Source organism: Python bivittatus, unplaced genomic scaffold (genome assembly GCF_059951505.1).
Source record: "Python bivittatus isolate LINGU-HERP-01145 unplaced genomic scaffold, Pbiv_v1 ctg000590_np1212, whole genome shotgun sequence".
Lineage (NCBI taxonomy): Eukaryota > Metazoa > Chordata > Lepidosauria > Squamata > Pythonidae > Python > Python bivittatus.
Genome location: NW_028277086.1, coordinates 19802596 through 19823118, shown reverse-complemented (window position 1 = coordinate 19823118; position 20523 = coordinate 19802596). Strand labels below are relative to the sequence as shown.

Below are 20523 nucleotides of genomic sequence, written 5' to 3'. Positions count from 1 at the left end.
AAAAGTGAAAAAGAAATTAGGCTTGGCTGAATTTTATGTCCATATAGGTGAGTATGATGGAATCCCTTGACTCCCAGCCACTCAACTCATAAGCCAATTGCAAAAACCTTGGTTCCTGCTGTCTACTCACCAGGAGCAGCTGTCTGGAGTATGTGTGGTAATCTCACAAGCTCTCCTTGCTCCGGAGAGATTTTACCAGCCTGGATCCAGCATCCGACCACTGATTTCAGCTGTAATGCCATCCCTGCTCCTTCAGGGAAGTCAGTTTGCCATGTCCTCACTGGAAGTCACTCAAAAAAAATAATTATAAACTAAGCTGATAATTTAGCATCCCCGCTCCTCCCATTAAGACCTGAAACTCAGGTAAGAGAGGATGGTTTTCATTTTTGTCCTAAATATTAAGGGGGACACATCTTTCCATTAGGAGGCCAGCCACAAATAAGGTAGGGGTTCTGGTCCCTAGTAAGCAGCATTGGGGAAATACAGCACAACTTTGAGGCTACATGTATGACAGGTAAAGTCTACCTAGAACAGAGTATTCTGAATGTAAACAGGACCCAATTCATGAATTTTAGGTAATAATCAGCACTTTGAATTGTACCCTGAAACCTATAGGTAACCAGTATAGTGCCTGAAGAAGTTAGTCTATATTTTGCTGAATCAGCTTTTACCTGTTGGCACATGGGCTATGAATTGCATACCAGTTGAAATTTCTGAACGATTTTCAAATGCAGCCTCAAATGCAGTGTGTTGCAATAATTTAGTTATGAATTAATGAGGATGATGAATGACTGTAGGTGGACCATCTGGCTCCAAGAATGATCCAGTGTATCAGGTGAAACTGGGCGAAGGTTTTCCTGGCATCTTCTGTTTCACCCAGGTTAAAGATGTACTGTAGAAGTGGATATTACCAGCATATGGCTATTTTACCATATGTTGATGTTAAATCAGATGAGGGAAGGTAGCTCTGGGAATCTCCATTTTGGAGCGGCCAGAGTCTCAAGTTCCCTGCATCGCCACTCATTGGAACACCCTTCCCCCACATTTAGGAGGGAGTAGAATCACTTTAAAAGAGTGCTTCTGATCCCTAACTCTTGAGATAGTTCATAAGGTTGATGGTATTAAAGACCACTGAGAGATCTAAGCAGACTAAAAGGGTTGTACTTCCCTCCATCTAGCTCCCATTGTAAGTCATCCACAAGAGTGACAATGCATTTTTTCTTCTTGTCAGGCTTCTCCTGACAGACAAGATAAACAAGCACAAAAGAGCCCAAGAACTTCTGGTGAGTAAAATTTGGTACAGAAAAGCTAAGGCACCATTATGAAACATTTCCAATGATTGTTGTGTATCACATGTTAGTTCTATTCCTAGTGAAATCAGTGTTCAGATTTTTACATCTCTTTCTCCTACCAATGTGATGCAACATGATAGAAGAAATTCTCTTTCGGGCAGAAAAGGCAGTTACCATCTGTTTCTTGTCTTGGTAACCACCAGATCTGGTATTAAGCTGTTTGCCTCTGAATGTGTGACAGAGTACTTTCCCACATGCCCAGTCATGCGACCAAACTGACAAGAACCAGATATGTGGATGATGAACATGTGTAGCTCAGGGTTCGAATGTTGTATTACAACATTCCTGTCTTCCATCACACAATAATCAATCAACACCTAAATATACGAGAGCCATCTCCTTATAAAAGTAATAACCCAAAATCAATTACAGTTCAACAATCATAGGAAAAAAGTAAACCCCTTCTGATGAGCCATTCCAGCCCATAGCTCTTAACATTACTGATTACACAGGAAACAACCAACATGCAAATAAGGGGGGGAAAAGCCATACCTTATCAGCCAAATAAACAACCTACCACCAATAAGACATCAATTACTTGTAAACAAGGTCTGCCTGCAGGTTCACATCTCACTTCTCCAAAACTCATGCACTGAAAAAGTTACTTAGCTTGGTAATGAAATGTCAGTACCTACTCTCCCACCAAATTTGAAGTAACCCAACAATACAATAAGATCCAGATGATCAGATTCATTGAAGGTCTTCTGCAACTGAGCCACAACCACTTCCTCCAAAACCTTCTCCCAAAAAGACAGTTGGAGATCTGGCTTGTCAGATCTGGGGATGGCTTTTTCAGCATGGGGCATGGGGCATATCACTGCCTCTCTCAAGATATATAAAGCAACATGCAAGGAGAACAAGAAATGGTATGCATAAGGAAATTCTTTCATGTTTTTACACTATTGGTTATAGCTATTATTTATATACCATTTGTAGTAAACTCATGACATTTCTGCCCTTTCACAACAGACATCTAACAATAGAACAGCTTCAATTAAGAAGAAGATCAGCCTCTGGCATCTTATTCTGTTGTTCCATCTCTCTCTCTCTCTCTCTTTTTTTTTTTCCAAGGAAGAATTCATTTGTTTCTTAATTAAGAAAAACACCAATAGCATGAAAAATCTGCTTATAGTACCTGAATGATAATTAGGTGAAAGGTAAAAAAGAAAACACACACATACATTCCACCAGCAGCCAAAATGAACTTGAGCTGATAAAAATGAACTAAACTAGCCTTGCATAAATCGAGGCTGAGAGAAGTGTACAGTCATTATGGCTAAGACAATATGCAAACTATCTTCAAAGAAATCAAATTGCTAGAGTGTTTTCATTTGCATGTATTAACTATTAACATAATGAGGAGAAGTGACATTGGACCCGGATTGTGTGTCTGTTTGGATTGATAACTCCGCTGTATCTGCAAATAGGCACCCAAAAATCACACTAGTAGTGAGATCAGTGTTGAACTCTGAAGAGTGTCTTGGAGCCCTGAACAAACCTGATGGAGTGATGAATGCAAGGCATCATTTTTGACAGCAGTTTTGTAGCAGAGTCATTAGCTTTGTGTCTTAAAGGTACAGATCTCAGTTTTGAACTTTTCCCTCATATATTATGATAATTGGCAATGGGAAAAGACTAGTACTGATTTCAATAAGAAGATCTTCCTGCTATATTTAGTCAGGTTTTACATATTATTTGAGAGTCAGCACATTAGAAAGATTGACTTGAAAGACCTGCATTTAGATAGCATCTCTAGTATGGTCTGATTTCATAGTTGTGGGGCAACATGATTAAATTATTCATGAATGATATGTATATTTGGATGAAAAAGCATTCAAAAAGTTATGGGAACTTACAAAAATATGTGTGTGCGTATGCGTATATATCTATCTATATCTATATCTATATCTATATCTATATCTATATCTATATCTATATCTATATCTATCTTTCTATATATCTGATAGAAAGTCACAAAAATATATATTCTGCTTGATAAATAAAAATTGCTTGCCAGAACAAATCCATCTGTAAAACGTAATAATGTGCAAAAGGAGAGCTTAATAAAGCTTCATTAGTAGGCTGTTCTATAATTTAGACACCATAACTTTCCTGTTCTCATCAGTGTTCTGCTGACGTTGAGAAAGCAACATTTTCAGAAAATACGCTCAGAAAAAAAAGATTCATGGGAAGTGATTCTTTCAATACCTTATTTTAGGTATTGATTTTTAGGTATTTATTTTAAGACCAATTATGACTTCAGAGGCTAAAGTTACCACTTGGAATTGATCCTTGAACCAAGTGAGTAGCTAATGAAGGTAGAACAGGATTTGCATGTTATGGGCCATCCTGATAAATGCCTGATCCCAGCATTCAATAATTCCATCTTTATACATAGTTTATTACTGTAATTCAATCTGGAAGTGACTAATGCATGAACAAATGAGTCTAGTTCTGATTTCTGGGAAGGTGAAGCTGAGAAACCAGAGTTTGTAAAAGGTATATCTGATAAGTCCTATCATGTATGTAAGTAGGAATAGCAATTGCAACAGCCTGTCTCACAGGGTCATACACGATAAAGGTTGTAGAAACTTTTTGCAGATCAAAAGTTTTGTTGAAATGATAGCTAGAGCTATTATTTGCTTTGATTATTTTTGCAGTAAGTAATCCCCATGTTTCTTTCACTAGAATCTTTGTGCATGAAAACACTGTCAGTAAGCAGCTGATCAAGTTTGAGTTTAAGCTCAATTGAATTCTGCTTCTTGGCTTGGCTAATTAAATAGCTGTTTACAAAATTCTTTTAAAGCCTTAGCGTGATTACAGCTGCTTCCTCACCTCTTTAATATTACATTAATATGGCCTCATGATTATTTAAATAATATGACTCTTTTTCCTGTGCATACAGAAAAATACCTATTCCTTTAATGCTTTTTGTTCTTTTAAAGTGGAAGTCTTACTTGGAATTTTTCTCTGCATCTCTGTTTCTCTCTCTCTCTCTCTCTCTCTCTAACTGACTACATGTAGGTATAAAATTTTAAAAAAAAGAAAAGAAAAATAGTTATTGTTGGAAAGGCATGTGTAAAAGATGAGGTTCAATAACAGAAATTATTCTGGAAATTTAGGCCCCATGACAGCCTGGAGAATAGATAGTGTTAGTATTTTGTGTGGATATTTTCTGCTGCCTGTTATTTCCATCTGCCTTGGGACACTGACAAAATGGTGGCATTCTCTGCTTTATTAAAAAGCCCATGTTTAAATTCCATCTGTTATAGTAAGCAGGTCTTCCAGGGGGCAATAAGGATTTCCCCTATGGCTATACCTGATTGCTTTGTGCATCTGTTTGTTAATCTAAAAAGCTAGCACTCATTCTGTACCGTAGAGCTTGAATTCTTCACCCCCTCCCCCCATTGTTTGTAAAAGGAGTGCATCAGGCAGGCTTTTACAAGTTAAAATACTGGAACATCTGTGTAGCTCACTACTTTACATGCGGTGACCACAGTGGTAGCTCACATAGGCACTGACTTCCATAGGGAACTTTTAAAAAGAATGCAATGTATGTACCACATTTCATATGAGGATGCAAAACTGTTTTCCATGAACAGATGAGATGTTGGAAACATAGTGACAGTGAAACAAAACACAAATTATTTTGCATTCATTAATGACTCAGGACTGGAATTAAAGGTTAAGATTTTAATACTGTCAATTGGGTATACAGTAGTACGTAGAATCAGAGTAGGTCCATTTAGGCCATCAAGTCTAACCTCCAGCTCAATGCAGGAATAGATTTAATAGAATTAAAGCCTCCCTGACAGATGGTTGCCTTGCCTCACTTAAACACATCCAGCGAGAGGAAGGTCACCACCTCTCTGGGTAATTAGTTCCACTGTTGAACAACTTTTACTGTGCGGAAGCTTTTTCTAGCATTCAATCAGAATCTGCCTTCTTACAGTTTTAAATCTATTCCACCTCCTGCACTTAGGGACGACAGAGAACAGGTCTTGGCCTTATTCTTTGTGACATTCTTTCAGGTGTAGAAGATCTTGATTTACTGGACCTTGATACAACCAACTTCACATGCAGTGGACAAGACTTTAATAGCAAATGACATCATTTGTGTCTTTAAGCAAATAATGCCATTTTCAGCAGTTTGCATTACTTGGGTAAAGACTTAATCATGCAAATGATGTAAAATGATAATGTCATTTGCATCACCTGCGTAGGGATGTCACCACACAAATGACATAAATTACCACAAAGTTGTGTTCTCTGTTTAATAAACAATTGGGAGTAACAGACTTCTACTCTCCCAATCAGTATATTAAATCAGGATTTCACTGTATTTGAAGAATACTACCAGTACATTCTTCAGGGTTCTTTTCCCATTTCCCTCAATCCCTCTTTATAGGGTTTAAGTTTCTAGTGCTGTAATCATTGTTGTCATTTTGAACATGTTTGTCTGAATACTTCTGTAAGTGTGGTGTCCAGAATAGCATCTGATTACTGCAGAAGAAAGTGAAAATATTATTTAGAATATGTTACATTGATTAAGAAGCTGATATATATGCTTATAAAGTTGGTTTATCAGTACTCTTGCTGGGTTTTTGACTTTGCTTGTCAGAAGCCAGCAGTGAAGGTTGTAAATGGCAGTGTCATAATTGTGAGCCAGTTGCCAATGCCCAAATTGCGATCATGTGACTGCAGGTATGCTGTTATGACCGCAACTATGAGAACCGGTTTTAAGTCCCCCTCATTCAGCACCATTGTAATTTTGAACAGTCACTGAATGAGTGGTCATTCAGCGAGGATTACCTATAGTGCAGTCTCATTTAGTGCATATTGTAGTAATCCAAATGTAAGGAGACAGAAGCATGAGTGACAATCAACAAAGCCTCCCAATCCAGGAATTAATGCAATGGGCAGACAAGAAGGAGCTGTGAAAAGGCCTTCCTGGCCAAAGCTTCCAGCTGTACTTCCAGCAGAAACCTTGAGTCCAAGAGTATCTATTCTGAATAGGAGCAGACAACCCCAGCCAGAACAAAAGATGGAATTCTTCTTGAGATTGAATCTAAATCTCTTTCTGCCCATCCAGACACAGTCATTAGGTAGTAGGTCAGAACCTTGACTTCATTCCCTGTTCAGCCCAGGGTAGAGAAACATAACTAAATATCAACAGCATACTGATGATACTACATCGCAAGCCAGCAGATGACTGCTCCTAGTGGTTCCATGTACATATTAAACAGGACAGGAACGAGGGTTGAGCCCTGTGACATCCTATAATGGAAAAAACAAGGGCTTGGCCTCCTTAACCATTGACTGGGATCTCCTATTCAAGAAGAAAAACTATTCAAAAACATTCCTAGTCCTCACAAATAGCCCAGAATAATATCATGATTAATGGTTTTAAAGGCAGCTGAGAATTGCACTACCCTATCCTGACCCACACAGGTCATCCACAGGTGTGGACAGTGTGATCAATTCAGACTCACTACCCTCCCCACAACCTTTCCCCAAAAGGGAAGATTGGAAACAAGCTGATAGTTGTCTAGAATAGCTGGGATGAGCAATGGCTTCTTATAGAGAAGGTACACCATCACCTTCAAGGCTTCTTGCACCACCTCTTTAAAGGTACATTAACCATTATCTATTTCACCAACTAGGTTGGGAAGTGATCCAGTCCACATGTGGAAGAGCTAATGTTGCAGAGAAAGCAACTCTCTCTTCCACTGGCCTCCTCTAGACAATCTAGCTTCCTGCAGAATGTGTACTGCTGTCCATCTGGCACCTTTGGAAAAGTGGCTGTGTTCCTTCAGGGCAAAGCTGTTGCTGCCTGTGTCCAGTTTGGCATTTCTTTCCTGATGCTGATCTCTGCAGATAAACCCAGTGGCAGGGGTACTGCTGAAATCCTAATGGTTCATGGCACCATAGCACAATACCATTGTATCTGCTTACTGTTCCAGCTATCGTTCTCAACCCAGATTCCAGATCTGCTGACCATATCTGGGCTATTCTAGCCTCCAGCTGCTGTCAGCCAGTGTAGCCCTTCAAGGTAGTCACGGACAGGATACAGAAGTTGTGAGGAGTCCTGGAAAATATTTGAATGTGGTTAGGGTACTGTACCAGAATCTTGAAAGCTTGTCAAAGCCCCAGTCTGGTTCAACTTATACTTAATCCAATCAAAGTGGAATTGTTTTGAGTTTCTTTCTCACATTTTGTACTTTCCCAAGAGTCAGATGTCTTTTTTATAATGGCTCCACATTCTCATGGCATTCTATCACACCACCTTCCCTTTCAGAATCATTCCCCCTTCCACACATGATGATGGGCCAAGCAGCTTGTTAAAGTCAACAAACAAGTCTGGGATGGAAGATTTAGATGAAACTGGAATGTGACCCCCATTGCTTAGCAACAGCAACTAGAAAGAGGGGGACAGGAGGCAGTTCAGAGGGGACATTTCCACACAATATCCATTTGTATGTTTGTGGGGTGTGAACATCCCCTGCCACTTTCCACGATCATTCCATGTCTGGGTAGCTCTTCTAAACATTCAAACATTTTCCTTCCACTTCTAGAATCCAAAATACACTCCACCTTGTTTTCTTCTTTCCCATCTATGAGAACTGGCAGAGGAGGGAAGGTGCTAAATGCAAGGGACAGTGAAGCTTCTCCAACACAAGGTGAGAATGATGAAACACGAGGTGCACTTCCATTGAGGTGGGTAATTGCAAATAGAAGACTGTTAGGTTGATGTGATCTACCAATGGCCAATAAATTCCTGCCAAGTCCAGTTTCTTGGATGGGAGGAAGGTAAATACTAAGTAAATATCATACCAAATCCCCACAGCAATCTTTATGCCTTCTTATTTATGTACATATGTTGTATATTTGTATACAACCGTGGCCAGAACTAACTGTTCTGCACTATCTATCTCAGAGAAACACAGAGGCTGGTTGTACTGTACAGGCAACCATAAAAGTGTTAGAGGACAAACTGTGGGGATTATTGCCACGAAGTGCATGAAAAGGAGACAATTGAGGAATGCAGACAATTATTTTATGCAAATTCTGCAAATGCAACAGATCAGGCCAATTGTCCTGTTAATAGGAAACATGACAATGCAAAAATTGTTCCAGCATACCATTAGTTTTCTTGGATTTCCCATCTGATTATGGGTGATATGATGATGACAAATGAATATGAATATTCAACAAGCAGAATAGGGTTTCCAGAATAGGATGTAAATTGAGAGCCCCAATCTGAGATCACATGATTGACTAAATCCTGATACCAAGAAACATAGTCTACAAAGAGTTGTGCAGTCTCCAGAGCAGATGGTATTCCCTTGCTTGGAATAAAATGGACCATATGTAGAGAGTAAAGAGGATAGCTTTGACGGAGAGAGGGGAGATTCATTATCAAAGCAATGAGAAGGAAAACATTGCTTAAGCCCAAACAATGAAGGAGGAATGCAAAAAGCATCTCAGACAGACACCTCCCTATTCACACAGTATAAGAGGTGAAGAAGGTTTCGGATCAGTGAAATGCCGTTTGTTGATCTGAAAAGCAGATGCTGCAGCTGTGGGGAAATGTGGGAAAGAAGAAGAAGAAGAAGGAGAAGAAGAAGGAGAAGAAGAGGAGGGGGGGGAGAGAAGATAAACCATAATCAGATTTGCAAGACTGATGTCAGCTCCAAGATGTAGAGACCAAGAAATCAACTCCACATTGACTAAAACTACTTTTAAGATTGGCTCTAATAACAGAATATTGCAAGCCTTATTATGGTTTACTCCTTCCTGACTTATACTATGTGAATTAGGGAGGTGTCTGTCTGAGATCACAGTGGACCCTGTTGTGAGTCTGATCCAACAATCTACTGCCTCTTGCCCCACCCCTGCCTTTTCTGGGGTTAGATTTCAAGTCTGGAGGGAAGGTTGACTAGGGAATGTGAATTTCAGGTTGGTGTGATAGGGAAGTTGGCAATATATTTTGTTATCTAGGAATGTCAGTAATGTAATCATTGTAGCATGTATCCTGGTGTGCCCTGTTTTACCAGTTCATCTCTCAGTTCATCAGAAAGTTCATCCTAAAATTGGTTGATCAGGGTAAAATAATTCCAACATACTTCCCTGGCATACAACTGGAAATCAGTGATGTATTCACAAACTTGGTGAGTTCCTTGCCTTTCATTTTGGATTTCCTGATTCTCAGTTGCTTTTCTTGCCAAGTCATCAAATAGAGATCTAAATCTTTGCATGAAATTCTAATATTTATCTAAGATGGCATCGTTCCTCTCAATGAGGGCAGCCACCCATCTGGATGTTCCCTCTTTCAGCAGGCAACTTTGGTCAGATTCTGTGGGCCTGCCCACAATGAACAAGTCACACTGAAAGCCAGGAATTGATCTTGAGCCCCCCTCCTCTTTCAAGTTCTTCAGTAGATTTTCAGGGGAATGGAACCACACTGGTTGTGCAGCAATTTGTGGTTTGCTCCTGGCTGAGGTGAACCTTGTCCCAAATGCTGTGCTAGCTGAATCATATTGTGTAGGTTCATTATGTGTGAATCTACCTGCTTTTGATGCTGTGATAATGCATCAGCTACTTATTTTGCAGACAACAGGGTGTCTTGAGTATCTGTTGCCATATTCCAGTATTACAAGTAAAGATCTGATGCCTCTCTGATGAGAGAATAGTGAAGCTTTCAAGATTAATGTCAGCCCTTCGAGATAGACAGGGTCAGGAAACAGGAGTTACTAAGAGTCTTCTTAGAGTATTGAAACAGAATCTTGAAAGCCTGTCAAAGCTCCTTGTTACTTATACCTAACCCAGCCAAGGTGGAGTTGTTTTGAGTTTCTTTGTCATGCTTTCTACTTTCCCAGGATTCAGCTCCACATCATCCTGGCATTCCATCACAGCTCCTCTCCTTTGTTCTTCTTTTACTTTGTTCTTCTTCTATTTTTCTCCACAACATTTCTACTCATAACCAAGTCCTCTTCAGAGTTCTTCCTCTCCATCTGCTCTCTCAGGAACCCTGGACCTGGTCCCCTTCTCAGTTCTCCCTTCCATTTTCACTGCTGTTCCTGACCTAATTGCTCTCTTTTCTTGATGTTATCTTAAACAAATAAACAAAATCTTTGTCACAAAGGTTTCCTTAGGGTCTTTGATATGGGAACAGGACAAGAGGACGTGAGTCACTAAAAATATCTTACATGACTTAGTAATTAAAAGGACATTCATATACATTCTTACTTAAAAGTAAACTCTCCTGAGTTCAGTAGAACTTCCTCCTAAATAGAGGATTGCAAATTTGTTTAATTTCAATTAGGGATCCATTTAATTTCTAATGTTCACCTGGTTTGGATAATTATTCCATATCTTCCTCATATACAATTCTATCCAATTTGTTTTCCACAGAGGTGGTGGAATTGTCTGTAAGGTAATTCTTTTGCAAGGTAGGCATTGTAGAGAAACAGAGGCTTAATGACTGTTGATTACACATTGTGGATGTCTATGAATTACTCTCAGTTGGATTGGCATTCTGATTCACAGTTGAATGGCCATTCTAATCCTCAATCAGCATGCATACATCACCCCACTGATATAATTTGCATCAGTTTGCCTGTTGTTTATAAGAAGAAATAACGTCAATGTAAATATGTATTTTGTAAAAATAAGAATCTGAGACACTCTGTGAACTTTCTATGGATATTAAAGAGTATGGAAAAACAAAGTGGAATCTCACTGGGGAAATTAAGGAATAGGTAGCACACATGCCTTTTTTGATACTTTTTTAGTTCTTTTATGGTAGCCAAACACTTTTTTTCTTTCAGAATAAACCCTTTTATGCTGGGGTTTATGGTATAAATGTTCTTTTATACTTTTATACAGATTATATCTGTTGTGTCCTTTTAGGCTAATAGACTTTTTTTGCACATGCTTTCCATACAATAGTGGACAATGGGTACCCCAACCATTGTCACTGGCTTTAAACATTAAAGCTGGAGTCTTGTTGGCTGAGCGATTGCAATTTTGGTGCTTCTCTTTAAAAAGAGGATGAAGTGCTATCAATGGGATTTGCAATTGACTGTCATTCTGCATGTTCAAGATTGGGTTGGCCTAGAAGTTTAGCATTCTTTACATTCCAGGCTTGAGCTAATGGGAAATATACAGGCTGAGAGATGTTTTAATGGAAAGTAGACTCCTTAAGTCTGAATTTGTTGAAACCTGATTTTAGTCATCTCCTGACTCCAACACTCTTATTCCTTATGAGCATCAATCTAACCACACAAGGATTTTTTTTAAATGAGATACTGTATATAAATATGTCTATTAAACCAGTCAAAGCAGTTTAAAAACTCAGAGTGCAGCAAGATAAGGCAGGTTGTGGATTTTATTTAACTCAATTTTGTATTAATTTTGATATAAAGAGTAGGTAGGTCATCCTGAATGCATCTTGTATTTCTGAGTTAATTTCTAATAAACCTCTTTCTTGCTGGCACATAGTTTAAATTTTTTGTTACAGCACTGACCTGTAGAACTTGATGAGTTCTGTTTATATGTTTAACTCAGTGTTTCTCAACCTTGGCAACTTTAAGATGGGTGGACTTCAACTCCCAGAATTCCCCAGCCAGCATGAATTCTGGGAGTTGAAGTCCACCTGTCTTAAAGTTGCCAAAGTTGAGAAACACTGGTCTAACTATTTGATAGCCTTCTCTTCCATTAGGAAGAGCAGTTCAAGTTAAGGTACTGTATACAATATTCTTCTATGTAGTGACTTGCTGAGTCAATACAATTTGGCTGCAATGAAGTATATGACTACTACAGGTTGACTGACTCTGCTTTTATACAGCTCATGACAGAAGTTTTGGGGTTGTTTACAGTCAGATATCTATCACAAAAAAGGTAGAAAAATAGAATAAAAGCATAAAAAAACCTACATGGAGAACAGCTATCCCTTTGACAGTATCTTTAACAGTGATGACTTTTTTGCTATTTTACTGGATTTATTTATTTTTTAATAAATAATATTTTATTTGTTAGGCAGAGTTTTGGATGGAAGGCTATACTTTAAATAAATATTGAATGAATGATACCTAAGATGTAAGTTTGAATGAATGATACCTAAGATGTAAGTTAATAATAAAATAAAATAGGGTAACTGTCTGTCTCATTAAATCAAATGTATTTGTCTTCTGAAAACAAAATATAATATTAGCATACTGAACCAGCTGGAATACATTGTTCTTAACTGATTGTACTTAATTCAGTTTTTACACCGTTTCATTCCTGAAAATAAATATATTTGGAAAGGTTTATTTTTTCTATAGAGGAAGAGCTAGTTAAGCATTTGAGGTTGAAAATCCATCTACGTTTCTCTAGAAATATATATTTTAGTTTGCAGACATAATTTGCACGTGTTTAATGTATTTCCCTTGTATCTCTCAGCAAACTTTGACCCAGCTATAAAATCACACTCTAAGAAAAAGGCTGTAAAAGGTTGATTGTGACAGCCACTTACTCCAATGATTGTTTTCTTCCTAGATGTAGAAGGATTTAAGCCATGGAAGCTTTCAGTAGCATTACCAAGACATGAATGTTAAAATGAAAGTGACATAAAATATGGGTGCTAGTGTTTTTCTTTGTACTTTGAAAGAGGAAATGTGATTAAGATATACTAAAAAAAAAGCTATACAAATGCAGCAAAATTGTTAAAATATTCAAATATGCCATAGTGTAACAAGGAAGCACAGTAATGCACTGAAATCAGCAATAGAACAGCTGTGTTTTAAAGGACAGTACTTTGAATGTCACTTGACAATTTGCTTTCAATTAGAAGTAATTTACAGGAAGATGCCCACAAGCTAATCTTTACAGGATAATTAAGTTCCATTTTCTTTACTTTTAATTAAAAAGCAGAAAAGATTTAGCTGATCCATAAAAAATGTTCTATTTAAACATTCATCAGACTTCACACTCTTTTTTTTTTTGTTATTTGTTATAGCAGATGTTATCAAAACTGCAGTCTGTTCTGTTTTAAACCCAGAATACTTGGTAAGTGAGATGCAGAGTGGCAGTAGGCGTGTACAGCTGAGGTATGAGCATTCAAACATCTGTATTTTGAAACAGTTGCCTGTGTATTATTTTCATTGATATAATAAAAGTAAGGCAGGCAATATCATTTTGTTAATTTTTACTTTATCTTCAGGTCTCTTTACAAACTAAAATAATTTCTTAGAATATTAGAATGTAAGGATGAACATTTACCGTGTTATCTAATTGCTAATATTTTCATAGTCTAGTTCAGAATGTAAATTGTCTCTCTTGCTCAAGTGCTCACTATAAAACTTAACAGTAAAAACAATTTTTCAAGTTTCTTGTATATAACCAATAGTAAATTAAAAAAAAGACATGCAGTAACAAACAGTAAATGCACAAGAAGCAATAAAAAGTAACTGAAACTACTGCATTAATTTAAATTCTAAGGTTTTTTTCCTCTGTGGAATGGGATAGTGTGGAGGGAGGATGGGGAGACCTGAAGGATTTGTTCAATGCCATTCAGATAAAAATAGCCATGTGGGAGAAATACAGTTATTGTTTTATCTGAAGATGATTTACATGAACATTTCATTTACCCCCTGTCTGTTCAATGTGATTTCTGCTGAACTGTCCTTTGTAACATCAGAAAAAGGCAAATAAGGGAAACACTCATATTTCCCTTTAGGTAGAGCTTGGGCAATAGAAGAGATGACAACAGTTGATTTTGCCACCCCCAAAATTTACTTTATGATTAACTTAATGGGATACAACTTTGGGCCCTACATACAATTTTTTTTAAAAAGTGTGTGTGTGTGTGTGTGTGTGAGAGAGAGAGAGAGAGAGAGAGGGAGAGAGAGAGAATTACAAGTGTGGCTCATCTTGTTCAGAGCTGGACTGGAAAAGAGGTGGTATGAAAATGATGAAGGATTCCCTCAGGGTAATAAAGTTCCTTAAATATATCAGTCTGGATTATTTTAAAGACTTGCATCCTGATCTAGACACTTTGCTTCAATAGAGAAATTAAGAAGAACGTGTTTATATGAAGAACATGTTTATATTTTTGCTCCCATTCTTTTAAAAACAAATAGAAAGGAACATATGAAAAACTCTGACTTTTCAGGAAAAAATCTAATTTTTAATGGAATAGTTCAGAGGCACAAGATTATCATACTGTGGAGGTTTTATTCAACAGTAGCAAAATTGCAGCTCTTTAAGACGGACAGATTTTGTCACAGACTGAAGTATGTCAGAAAGGCAGACAGTGAGATTGTACAGTATATTACCAAGAGCCTTTTGAGCCCTTGAGATGGAGATACTCCTCTACATAAGATTTGGATGGAGCTGGCTAAAAGATGAACTGGCCAGAGTGCTGAAAGTATGAGAAATCATGACTGGGCTTAAATGGCCAGCAAAATAGAGTTCCTTTTTCTATTTGGGGAGAAAAAGAAAACACCGTGAGAAACATTCCTACAGCAAGATGTTAGTAGTATCCTTTGGTCAATCTGTTTGTCATTGTTAGACTGGATTGTTCAGAAATAATGTGAGCAAAAACCTGGAAGGAGTTTGTACATTTCTCAAGTTCATTGTAAAACGATATTGTATCCTTGGCCTGATTGCATGGAAAACAATCTGTATTTTCCAATGGAAGAAATTTTGTCCATGTATGTATGTATTAAACATATTTCTACCCCAACACAATTAAAAAAAGACTCTCAGGGACTTACATAGAATAAATAATACAGTTAAAATATCTATAATGTTGGTCTTACCATTTATTGAATAAAACAATATATGATTTTAATTTTTAAAAAATGATTTTAATTTGTAAAAAATAAATTCCCAAAATTGTTTCTAGAACATAGTTTCAAACGTGCTTATAACAGGCCACATTGACAACTACATTAGTTTTTTAAGCAGTTGCTTATATTCCATAGTTGTTTGATATGCAGTTATTATATCTGAATATTAGAGTCTTAAAAACTGTTTTAAATAAGTGTTCCTAAGTGAACTGTTACAAGTGTAAACAATGCAATCCTATATATAGCTCCCCAAAACTAAGGCCATTTTAATTCATTAAGACTTCCTCCCTGATGAATGTCTGTAAGATTAAAGCCTTAATTGTATCCAACACATTCAACTAAGAATGTACATATCTACTAAACTGACAGTATGTTTCCGTTAGAAATCAGCTTACTACAGCAGAGGATCTTTGCTACAATAACGTAAGAAATGTTAAATTTAGGATTTTCGCTTGATTTGGATTCATGAAAAAAAAATCTAAAGTCCTTGATATGACATACCATTGAGAATTTCTTAATGAGATTAGTTTACTTATCTCCTAAAGGACTTGACCTTCCTACAAAATAGTCAAATACTGAGGGGAATGCAGCAGACTGAAGGCTTGTCCTTCCAGGAATTAAAATCATTCCCATTCATTGAAGGAATTACATGTCTGGAAAAAAAAATAATTTCCTTCTTCCCCTCATCATTAAGATTGGAAGAAAATATCCAATAATAGTACAGTATGATAACATGAGGAATGTTAATATTGGTTGGTCAGAATCTTAAGTGTTTGAGTTTACATAGGTATTTCGTAGTAGTTTAATGCAATGTATACTTTGAGCAACTGAACTGCATGATATATAACAATATTGAACCATTTGTTTTAAAAGCCACTTTGTCATATGTTATGGCCCTGCCTTACGGAACACTTTCCCTGGAGATTTGGAGGGCCCTGACCCTGTTGGCCTTCTGGAAGACCTCACTTCCCAGGCATTGGGGCTGGTATGTTAATAGAGCCTGATGTTTGTGTATGGGATATGTTGATAAGGTATTTTTACAGTAGCTTCTGCTTGATTTTTTAATTAATTCCTGTGTTATATATTTTTTAATTGTTTTCCAGCCCAAGTTGCATTAGTAGATGGGCAGCTATATAAATTTAATAAACAAACAAACAAACAAAGACTGATTGATTGATTATATGACTTGTTTGGCCATTAAGGTAGTTTTAGTCATGGGGCACCTGTGAGATTTTTCTTAATCAGGGTTTTTAACAATATATATGTTGTTATCCTCTTCCTCTTCCCCCTCTTCTTCCTTCTTCTCTATGATTTTGTTTGTACCCAGTCCTTGTTAACTGGGCAGGCTATAAGTATTGGAAAATAAATAAATAGTCTTGAAAATACAATTTGTGAAAAAAAAGTCATATGTTCATAGTTTCATATTTGTTTCTCCGAGTGATGAAAGAAAGGGGGGAAAATTGAGGTATTTGTTGTAATCTAGTATGGTTAGGTAAGGTTGTGTTTTGGATTGGATCACCTTAAATACCTGAGATTGGATATTTTCTTTTTCTTTTTTTAGGAATTCATATGCTGCCCCTTATCATGAAGTTGTGTGCTTTTTATTTTATTTATTAAATTTATCTCTGCCCATTTCCCCCCAGTGGAGGACTCTGGGCAGCTCACACAAACCATTTAAAACAACAAATATGTATAAATACATAAAGCATAAAAATTTATACAAAACATTACCAAAAAGAGAAAGTCCAAGAAAATGATGGATTCTGGGGCTGAAGACAACAGGCCTCTAAGGGGCTAGCCATCCCCACGTTTGATGTCTTCCCTCCCCTTTCTTATTGGAAAAATTTTCCAAAGTGATAATTTCTGCCTATAATGGAATATTATAGGATGCTATATTATAGAATCTTTGGAGTAGGTGGCATGCAGACACATGTAAATAAATAAATACAGTTCATAAATAAATACAAACATCATTTTCTAACGCCTTGGCTGATCTCAAAAAGGGATCATATCTCAAGAATCTCAAAAAGGGCCAGATCTGGTTAGTACTTGGGTGGAAGACAACCAGGAAATCCCAGGGTTTTATAATAGACTAGAAAATTAAAAAAAAAAATCCAATGTATGACCAACTATGTCCACTGTGTTGCCAATAAAAATTTATAGCCATTCCCATGAAATCATCTGGAGTTCAAACTTGATCTGAAGGAAATTTTACTTTTATGTTTTTGTAAGGCTAAATTTACTGCAATATATAGGCTGACATGAAGGATTGCCGAAAGTATAATTTCAAAAAGAGATTGATCTTTGGGCTTCTATTTTAATATTTCCTCTATATAATTCAGAGTCTGATTTATAGCAGTGTTCCAACTGCAGCCCTGTCTAGAGGCACTTTGATGGTTTTCCAATTCTGTCAGCCTTATAAACCCTTTATGCATCTGGGGTTAGAAAATCTTATATTCTTGCTGTTATGCACCTTCTAATGATGTTGCAGTGGCTGAAATATGGTGGGAATATATGTTGCAGTGGCTGAAATATGGGAAATATAATATGAGAATTTTTCTGCTCCTTTAGAGCAGCATTAGTTCCTTATTTTATAGCAGGTGAGCTGTAGGCTTTGAGATGTCCATTATAGTTTTTGCTGTATAACTAAGAAAAGATGGTTGCGCTAGGGGAGAGGAATTCTGTAGAATGAATTCTTGAAGACACACAATTTAGCATTTTTATTACTTTTTCAAAAATGTACTTAGATTTACTTGCTCAGATTAGATTTACTATGCTCTCCCTGAAAACAGTGGAAGATCTGAAGTTATTAGATGTTGGATCCAAAGGTTACTTTGCCTGAATAGAAGCAAAGAGCTGAAGTATTTTCACTGATGCCCCCCGTCTTTTCCCAGTACCTTCCTCCTTCCACCCTGACCCCCCCTTCTCCATACTACAGTACTTCTCCATGCTACTCTGGAAACTTCTCCAACTATCCAGAACAGGGCTATTGAAATCCTTCCGAAGAAGAATTTCAGAACTCATAGGAGCTCATACAAAACAATTCTTTTTGAATCAGACGCTTCCAGGTCTCTCTGTAAGACCTGGAAAGACAAGAAAGACAATTGTGCAAAGACAACTAAGAAACAAGCTATGCAAGCTTGGGAAAAACTATGGCTGCTTTAACAATTTGAAAATATTGTGCTTCCATCATAACCCTCATACCTCTTTCTTTGTTTTCTAGTGTACTGGAGCTCAAGGGAGAAAGAAATAGAATAGGGTAACATCCTTTTCCAGGAATATTCACACTACCTGGATATGATGCAGTGTAGGTTGTTTGTCATTCAGTAGGAATATTGGGTTATTTTTGAAAAAAAGTGAGTGATCATGAGTCATTTCACATTTTAATCACATTTTAATTTAGTTCTTCTTCCGAGGGTGGCACTTGTTACTCAGTTCAGCTGGCTTTTTATCAATTCAGGCGTTCTCGACTGAACCTTCTTAAGGTTTATTTTAAGGTTCTTAAGGTTTATTTTTCTCATTATGTGTTTATTTTCTGATGTTCTTGTCAAATCCATACCTGACCTCCCTTTCAGTGCATGTTATGGTGAAAGAAGAACTCTTCATCTCTTCATTGGTAGATCTCAAACTCTAGGTATTTCTTCTTTGGGAGGCTAGCCTGGCATTTTGTTTTAGGCAAAAACTGTTTATTTTTTAAGTTTTAAAATTCAATTTGATCTGTTTTTATTTGGCTGCTTCTAGGAATTTATTGCTATGTATATATTTCTATATTGTTTTAATTGTTTAATGTTGAAATGCTTTCAAACATGGAAGCTCCCCTGGAATATTTTTATGTTCAGAATTTCTTAAATAAACTAATCAGTGCTTTTACTTTATTCTCAGAAAATAGATTATTCTAAAGGTAGCCTAATGTTGTCCAGTGAACTTCCTGATTGTGTATCAGCCTAGTTTTTTCCCCCTAGTTTAATAGCAGTACAGTCTTCACTGTGATGTACTTTAGAGGCAGAATTCATAAACTAGTATAAATGGATAAGGTGCCTGTCCCAAATATTCCTTGGTTTTGATTGTACCATGATATTTTTTATTGTATGGAGTATATCCTTACAGGATCAGAGTTTACTTCAGAGCTACGGGAATAAAATTTGCTATGTTGAATGTACAGGTGGGCAATGTCATTTGATATAATAATCTTTAATTAAATGTGGTTCCTGGAGCAAATGAATTACTGGTAATAACTGTATTTAAAAATAACTTTATATCCTAAATCTACCTTGTGCAGTTTTCAATTTTGTGTTACAAGATGTCTCGAAGTGTGACTTGTCTGATTGGGAAAGCAGGGAAGTGGGAAGGTGGGGGGGCTAATGGAATTCAGACAAGCAATAATTAGTAGGCCAGGAAATAGGGCAATTTTAAAAATGATTCATGGCAAGTGGGAATGAGACATTTACATTCTAAGAATTAATTATGGGAGTTGTCTAAATTATGAGCAGAAAGCAGAAGCGTGGGGAATAAAATGTGGTTCAGAAATGATTTCATATAATATGTTCTGTGCAAAAGATTTACAGTAATTTTTTTTAATGCAAGCTTGTATTAGAATGCACTTTTGAATGAGTACAGATATTTTTTTTCTTTCTTTCAGGATCTTATAAATGCACACTCATTTCAAATAGTCCAGTGTTCTGGCTGCTGGAAGTAGTCAGAAAGTAGGCAGAAAGGTAGATTGGGATTGAAGAATGGTTTAAGGCAGTGTTTCTCAACCTTGGCAGCTTTAAAATGTGTGGACTTTGACTTCCAGAATTCCCCAGCCACCAAGCTGGCTGGGGAATTCTGGGAGTCAAAGTCCACACATCTTAAAGTTGCCAAGGCTGAGAAACACTAGGATAAGGAGATGATGAGACATATTTACCCTTCTTACTCAAAAAGTGATGCATCTTAGTGTACAATTATATCTAAATTACTGAAAAACATGAATTCTAATATTAAACTCTAAATATACAGCAAGTTATAAAAAGATCTGATCATAGGTCACCAATTAACAGTTTTACAATCGAAGAATCCTAAAATCTAGAGATGACCGATTATCTCAAATCAGCCACAAATCTATGACTGAGACTATATCTTGACAGATGATTATCCATTTTGTAGCTGGATGAATAATTTTCATTTGCAAGTTATAGGATTGGTATTCAGGGGTAAATTCCAATACAGGTAGTTCCTGGGTTAAGAATGCCTGGTTTAAGGATAATCCGTAGTTAAGAACAGAGCCTATTGTAGCAAAATTTGAGTTAAATACACAATGATTTGAGTTAATTACACAGTACAACTTATACAATATT

At 36.8% G+C, this 20523-nt stretch overlaps 1 protein-coding gene across 3 annotated transcripts in view; it reads left to right on the top strand.

Moving 5' to 3' along the window:
• The window catches only part of ZFPM2 (zinc finger protein, FOG family member 2), a 334837-nt gene that overhangs the window by 24053 nt on the left and 290261 nt on the right, over positions 1–20523 (top strand). Inside the window, exon 2 of one of the 3 annotated variants that reach the window (XM_088149048.1) lies at positions 7928–8032. The exons of the other annotated variants lie outside the window; for them this stretch is intronic. Within the exon in view, the coding sequence (XP_088005174.1) occupies positions 7928–8032 (105 nt within the window). The remainder of the gene's footprint in view (positions 1–7927; positions 8033–20523) is intronic. 3 annotated transcript variants of the gene reach the window in all.